Raw genomic sequence first — 8,062 nt, forward strand, 5'->3', positions numbered from 1 at the left:
CGAGAACTTCATCTACATCTACAACCACATCAGTTGTACCATCAGTTGTGCCTGCAGTTCCTACAACCACATCAGTCATACCTGCATCTACTATTTCACCAGATTACCCTAGTACTTCTTCTACTGCTTCATTCGGAAAATCATTACGAACTTACCCTAAGAAGAAAGTCCATTTCGCAACGTAGTCGTCGCTTGGGGGGGAGTACTGTGGCGTTACTGTGACTTTACTGTAGCATTTTTAGATCCACACTTACACCACATATACACTTACACCTTATACGTTTTCACACCATTTCGTTGCTATGTTACAGACCATTTGTTGAAAAAAGAAAGACTTCATTTATTATTGATTACACATTTTATTGTACTTACATTAATTAATAAAAGCTCTTCAAAAAGTTATAATTTGTAAAAAAGTTACTACAAAACGGACATCGACGCGCCATCTGTTGGTATACGAGTGAACTCCGTAGCCAAAGTTGTCGAACAATCACGAACTGCAACATAGATGCGAAACTCGATGTATCTTTCACATTTTGACCCAAGTTACTAGATTTAGGGGAAACTTGGTGAATTGGACAATTTTCGGTTTTCCTTATTTTTAAAGTAATTTTACATACAAAAACACTGTTTTCTTGCACAATTGGACTAATTTTACCAAAATAATTATATATTATACATATTTTTACAAAAAGTGATAAATGATTGTTAAATAGAAATCAGCACTATAAATTATTGCTGATACTAGCATATGTGAACATAACAAAGATGTTTGACTTAATATATGTTGTCTGAAACCCCAGGTTACCAGATTTAGTAAAAATTGGTAAACTGAATATTCTTAACTTCTTTTGTGCTTTAATACACAATGGGATGATAAATGTTAATAACTTGAACTATTGGATGAATTTACTAAATTATATAAATGAAGTGATAATTAAACCTAGTGCATTGATCCAAAACTGACTATTACATTGTTAAACTCTAATTATGATACATGGAGTGTTGCCAAGTTACCGAATAAACACGAACTGCGGCATAGATATGCAACTTGATGTGTCTTGTGCGTTTCAGCCCAGGTTACTAGATCTGGGGGAAATTTGGTGAATTGGACAATCTTTAGTTTATTCCTTATTTTAAAGTAATTTTGTATACAAAACATTGTTTTCTCAAATAATTGGATCAATTTTATCTAAATAATCGTATATTGTGTATAATCTTCACAAGAGTGATAAATGATTGTCAAAATAAAATCAGCACTATAAATATTGCTGATAACTAACATATGTAAATATAATATAGACATACTACTCAATATATATTACCTGATATCCCAAGTTACTAGACCTAGGGTGAAATCTGGTAAATTGATAATCTTGACCTTTTCGCGGTTAAAGTGATAAATGTTAATAACCTAAACTACTGGACATACTTATTAAATCATACAAATGGAAGTGATAATTAAATATAATGTATTGATCCAAAACTGACTATTATATTGTTACACTTGGACTATGATACATGGAATGGTATGTCGATACAGTATATAGTTAACATACTGACAAATCACATTTCTCGATCGCCGTGCGCAATTGTTCAAAACCTTTGGGCGTGTCTGCATAATTTTGCGGCATCTCCTCTTCAAATAATTTTGAGGTCTGGTTGATTGCTGCTGTATGGCACGTTTTAATTGCAACTAATTATTTGTTAGATAACACAATCAATGTGTTATAACTATTGCATGGGTTCTCTATGCTATAATAGCTTTAGTGGAGCCTTGCAAAAAATTTTTTAATTAATTACTTTGACATATTATTGCCTAAAGTGTAACACCTTATATTGACATTCAATTATACAATTCTAACATGGAGTCAATTGAAGAACTGATGGCACGTCTAAATAAAGCCCGCCTCACACCCACTATGCTTTTGGGCTGTGCGATGGGCTCAATTGCTAAGTTACGCAATAACAATTTGATATGTGATTACTCTGAAATTCTTGCAGATCTGAACTATATTGAAGCATGCGTCAAAATAATATATAATCAGGGTTACAAAATGTTTTGTGCCCGCTCGTATCTATTAGGTAAGGTGTGTAAATATGAACTGCTTATTAAGGACCTCGGCTTTGACAGTATTTTAAGGATAAATTCCTTACCGAATATAGACGAAGTCGAACTTAGCTCACGCAGGATAAATAATACCTCGCCTAGTTTAAATGAAACAATATCCACCTAATCAGCTTATGGTTGATTCCATGACAACACAGCTTGAGGATCTAACAAGGATGGTCGAACTGGATAAGGCAGAGGACAACCTTATCAACATGAGACACTCGATTAGCGACAAGAAAGCCGAGCTTGAGAGGATTAGCGAAAAATTTCGCGCTATCTCTTGCTCGATGATTGACGATATTGCTAAAAACACTCTGAACGGATCTTCTGTATACCAACTCGGCGAGTCCATGGATTGCGATTACGGGGGAAGGACACCCTCTGAAAAACCAAATTATTATACAAATATGACACACAATCAGGAACACGAATTAAACTTACTGTCGCAGGAGGTGATCGGAGCCTCCAGCGACCGGCATGGTGGAGTTGTTGTCCCCGGCTCTGCTTTGTCGTCATCGAACGAGGGGCTGGCCTGCTCGTTGCCGTTGGGCGAGCAGGTTAATATAGCTACCGCGGTCTTAAATGAACCTGAGGTCGAGGCAGGTTATGAACAGATGGACGTAGTGGTGGCAAATACTGACCCACCAGGTGATTAGCAATCGCATGTTGATCCAGTATATGATCCTTTTAAGACTGTCAGAGTGGGATCTAATAATCCTTCAGTCGAATTTGTCAAAGATGTGTTACCATCCGATCATGCATCTAAAAGAAAAGCCGACGAATCGCCTGAAAATGATGCTGTTGCTTCGGTCAGAAGGAGCCGTAAGCATAGAATGATAGTCAGCTCTGATGAACAGGACGAACAGGATGCTGCTGTTGAAAAGGAAGAAGATGTTGAGCCTACTATTGATTCGAGTCAGGACGATGCCGGATCCTCCTCACCGGATGAAAGAAGAATCCTGCGCAAAACAAGAAACACCGGGAGAAAAAGGCGTAGCAAAAGGCTTGCTGCTGTTGATGACAGAGGTGTGTTACCTGAATCAAGTCCTGTTATCATCTCAGATGATGATGACACGAATGCGGCTGCATCGGATTTGTCGATCAGCCAAAAAGCTAGCGGATCTAAAAAGAAAATACCTCAAAATAAGAAAAAAAGTACTTTGGTTTCCAGTTCAGGATTGGAGAAAAGCAAGACTACCAATCCGGATCTGGATATTTCGTGCGACTCAGACGTCACTGCTAGAATTAGCATTGAAGAACTGGTCGCTATGAATAATGGCGAAATTGCCTCGTATGGCTTGTCACTGATTAATCAAACAGAAATCCTGCGAGGCAAAAGTAAGAATGTCTCTGGTCCGTTTAGTGGTCGTTGGAAGCGGTATCTGGAGCAATTAGGAGATGTTGTCCACGCCTATAGCGAAAAGGTCCAGGCTCAGGGCGACATCAACCACCTGCAACGCGTTAATCAGGAGCTTCAGGCTGAGATCAAAGAGATCCGTAAGCGTAGTGAGGACACTGAAACTGAGCTCAAAAGTGTCAAAAATACGATGGCAGCGCTACAAGAAGAGTTACGGACGCTTAGAGAGGAACGGAACAATGTGCCTAAATTCAGCAAGGTATCTAAGGTTAGAGTTCAAATTGCTGAACAAGAAGATACTGACTCTTCCGTTGCTAAGCCTCTTATAGTATACCCGTAAGGAGTTGGGTAACTCGAGTCGTGCTGTGGACTGGGCTTCAGAGTCGGCTGGGTCGGCGTGGAGTCCACCTCCGTTTGCAAATTTGGAGAAAACATCATACATTGCTTCAAGGGTGTTTCGCAATACAAGTGCCGATAAAACACTGGACAATAAAGCTTTTCGTCCACCTCTGAAAAGCCCACGTACTAGGGGCATCAGAATTGTGGAGAACAAACAGGTTGCTCCCCCTAGAATGACGTACGGTAAGCCTGCCTCACCAAGGATGGCGCCCGCTGCGAGAGGTGATGGAGATTTTCCCTCGCTTCCCATACCCTCTTCCTCACGTAGAAGTTCTAGGAGTTCCCGTGATGATGTCGCTGGTGGTCGGCGTGATGTTGGTAGTTTTAGACCAGTAATTAAATCTAGGGTTGGTAGGCGTAAAGTGGCAGTTGTCACGATCACTAGCAAGGCTGGTACTGAGTCCTCCTATGCTGACATTCTTCGTGTCGCCCGGCAGAGTATTTCTCTTGAAGGCCTTGGCATCAAAGAGACCAGGATTCGTCCGGCCTTTAATGGCGGCTTTAAGATCGAGGTGCCTGGAGAGAGTGGTACGGAACTCGCCGGCCGACTTAAGGATCAACTGGAAGTCATCCTTCAAGATGTAGCCAAGGTTGATAATCCGATTGCTCGTGGTGAGCTTAAAATAGTAGGTCTGGCCCCCTCCACCCTCAAAGAGGAAATCAGAGAACAGCTGGTTCACATCAGCCATTTTTCTCCAACGTCTTTTAACATCAGTGACATAAAAAGAATGCGTGATGGAATGGGGATCGTTTGGGTGCAATGCCCCCTCAATGCGGCAATTTCGATTGCCGAAGTTGGTCGCCTTTATATTGGCTGGACGTCGGCGAGAGTCGAGCTGCTCAAAAAACGTCCAGTCTAATGTTTTAAATGCTGGCGATTCGGTCCTGTTAGGACGAACTGTTCGGCCTCAGAGGACAGGTTTGGTTCCTGCTTCAGATGTGGAAACAGTGAGCACAAGGCCAAAGACTGCTCTGCTCCTCCGCACTGTGTAATATGCTCTAATTTAGGTAAAAATAGTAACCACCGTATCGGTTCTTACCCTTGTTTGGTTAACAATGGCTACGACACTGTTAAACGTGTAGAGCAGAAACAGCCGGAACAAGCTTTCAGACATGGCAACTAAGATCTTCCAGTGCAATTTAAACAGGTCATGGCAGGCTCTTGATCTATTGCGTCAGCAATCGATCGAGCTTAGCATTGATTTGGCAGCAATTTCCGAGCCTCCTTGCGGAAGGTGTACTCCGACAGATTGCTACTATAGTAAAGACAATTCAGCGGCTATTATACTATTTAATAATAATGTTAGAAATAGATTATATAAGAACCTAGACAATATTATAACTATGGAATACGCTGATTTCTATCTAGTATCCTGCTATATTTCACCGAATAGCTCAAGGGTTGCTTTTGAAGCTTTTATAGACGTCCTGGATGATTTAATTAAGCAACTCCGTTATAAAAAGGTCCTTGTTTGCGGGGACTTCAATGCTAACAAGGAGATGACGCCAATTAGAAAATCGCTTTTCCAACGAGTCATAGTGCGTTCGATAGCTTACATGTAGCTAATAAAAACCCTAAAGGCGTTTGTGCCAATGGGCCTTCGTTTAGGAGAAATTACTAAACAAAGTTAGGGACACGCAACTATGTCCCATGTAAAGAAGAACATTAGAACCTTTTTCGAGTAAGCGGCGTAGTTGAGTCGACTAAGGTTCTCGTCCATACATTTTTGTGCCGGCGACGTGCGTTCGAGTCCCGCCGACGACTGCTTCGCTTTTTTTTTTTTTTTTTTCAATTTTGGATATATAAAAAACACTACATTAATTATTATTTATTTTTTTTAATTTATTTTATTTTTCTATGTAAAAATAAGGACATTTCGGGATGTTTGAACGCAATACGAAATAAAAAACAGTTTTAAAGTCATGAACTGATTATATTTCTCATGCAATATACATGTGTTATTTTGTCAAGAATATTTTGTACAATATAAACTTTCTTTTATAATTATATATTTATTTACATATGATAAAAGGTTTCCATCGCTTCGCAATGTTGTGGATGAAAATTGATGTAAAAACATTGGAAACATAAAATTTTTTCGCACCACAAACATTTAATAAATGAATTATGTTGTCCACATACACATGTTTTATTATAAATGTTCGAAGGGAAGCATAATTGATTCACATTTAAAAATATTTCTCTATCGTCAGCTAATTTGGATGCATACCATGCATATTGAAGCATACATTTAAATTTCGGCGCTGATAACAGATAATGAGTTAAAGATTGTATACGAATCGCATCAGCACGAGTATTTAATTGTTTGCTTTCGTCATCTGATTGTGAAATTACATCTGGACAGTTTTGTATTTTCTTAATTATAATTTTCACATAGTTGCGTGACCCTAACTTTGTTTGGTAATTTCTCCTAAACAAAGGCCCATTGGCACAAACGCCTTTAGGGTTTTTATTAGCTACATGTAAGCTATCGAACGCACTATGACTCGTTGGAAAAGCGATTTTCTAATTGGCGTCATCTCCTTGTAAGTCTCACCTATGGGGATCAAAGGATACAGATAGACGTGGCACGCTGATTGGTCTTATGGCGGCTTCGAATGGCCTGTCGCTGCTGAATGTTGGTAACACTCCAACCTGTGTCCGTCCGCAGGGGACATCTATCGTTGATTTTACATGGGCATCACACGGCATAATGGACGACATAAGTGAATGGCAGGTCATGAATGATATCGAGACCTTATCTGACCATGCCTATATTAGCTTTACCTACCTGTGTCATGTTAACACTCAGCGTACATCTGATCGATCACCAGTTAAAGGATGGAATTTTAAAAAGATGGACAAACCATTATTCATAGAATGCATAGAATGGTATTGCAACTCAAATTCCATACCCGCCTTGGAGGACGATTCTGCTGAATCCCTCGTTGAATGGATCAACCAGACAATTTCCGATGCGTGCTGTGTGTCTGCGCCTAGGCTGAGCAAATTTAGTAAGAAGTGCAGCTATTGGTGGACTGAAGAGATCGGCAACCTCAGGAAGAAAACCATTGGCGATAGGCGCGTTCTTACTCGTGCTAGGAGGAAGCAGGATGATGCTCTTATTAGAAGTGCTATAGACAATTATAGGATGTCAAGGAGGGATTTGCGCATGGCCATCAAGAAATCCAAGAACTCGGCATGGCAAGAATTGATTGGTACCTTAAATGAGGATCCATGGGGGTTGCCATACAAAATGGTCCTGAATCGTCTGCGTAGGTCTGGCAGCAACTTGGCTACATCCATATCAGGTGAGGAACTGTCCGACCTACTTGCTAGGTTAATTCCATCTAACAGATTTAGGACTAGCCACCCCATTTCGAGTGTCGCATGGAACGAAGAATAGGATATAACACCTGCCGAAGTCCATAGCCTATTAAAAAAGAGGTTGGCTCGTAATGTTGCCCCGGGCCCGGATGGCATTAAGTCCTCGGCCTTGAAAATCGTGCCATGGTCGATGATCCGTGTTATGGCTGCGTGCTATACTAGATGCTTGCGAATGGGCGTTTTCCCAGATAAGTGGAAAACAGCCAACCTGGTTCTTATTTCTAAAGGTGCCATAGCTCCAAATACACCAGTCAAGGCAAGACCCATTTGTCTCTTGGATGAATTAGGGAAGACTTTCGAACGAGTCATCGTCGACAGGATTCAGTTCTGGTTGAAGAAAAACCCAGTCTACGACCTATCTTCCCAGCAATATGGGTTTAGAAGGAATAGATCCACGGTTGACGCTCTAATGGATCTCAGGCAGTACACAACCTCTGCGCTTGAGGAGGGCAAGAAGGCTATAGCGGTTAGCCTGGATATTAAGAATGCGTTCAACTTTGTCCCTTGGGGAGTTATTGCAAATGCCTTGCGCAAACGTAATATCCCGGTTTATCTACGTAACATTATCAGCAGTTACTTACGTAATAGGTACGTCATTTATCAAGACGGAAATGGTGGCTTGCATAAAAGAGAAGTGGACTCTGGTGTGCCGCAGGGTTCTGTTTTGGGACCTCTGCTCTGGAATCTGGCCTTCAATAATGTCCTTTGTTTACAACTAGAACCTGGGTGCCGCATAGCAGATGACACATTGATTGTCTCTGCTGCTGAAACCATTCCTAGAGCAGTGCTTAAGGCTGATATTCAG

At 40.7% G+C, this 8,062-nt stretch overlaps 1 protein-coding gene across 1 annotated transcript; it reads left to right on the forward strand.

The window, feature by feature from the left end:
- Nucleotides 1-6,475: 6,475 nt before the first annotated feature.
- LOC146721539 (uncharacterized) lies at nt 6,476-7,276 on the forward strand. Its single transcript, XM_085486634.1, has one exon. The coding sequence runs from the start codon at nt 6,476-6,478 to the stop codon at nt 7,274-7,276; it is 801 nt and encodes a 266-aa protein (XP_085342760.1).
- The last annotated feature ends 786 nt before the right edge of the window (nt 7,277-8,062 follow it).

This window comes from Nylanderia fulva, unplaced genomic scaffold (assembly GCF_048542155.1).
Source record: "Nylanderia fulva isolate GAGA-0341 unplaced genomic scaffold, ASM4854215v1 Scaffold459, whole genome shotgun sequence".
Classification (NCBI taxonomy): Eukaryota; Metazoa; Arthropoda; class Insecta; order Hymenoptera; family Formicidae; genus Nylanderia; species Nylanderia fulva.

What these genes read in the sequence shown, in the direction of transcription:
- LOC146721539 (XM_085486634.1), top strand. Translation starts at nt 6,476, where the DNA reads ATGGCGGCTTCGAATGGCCTGTCGCTGCTGAATGTTGGTAACACTCCA.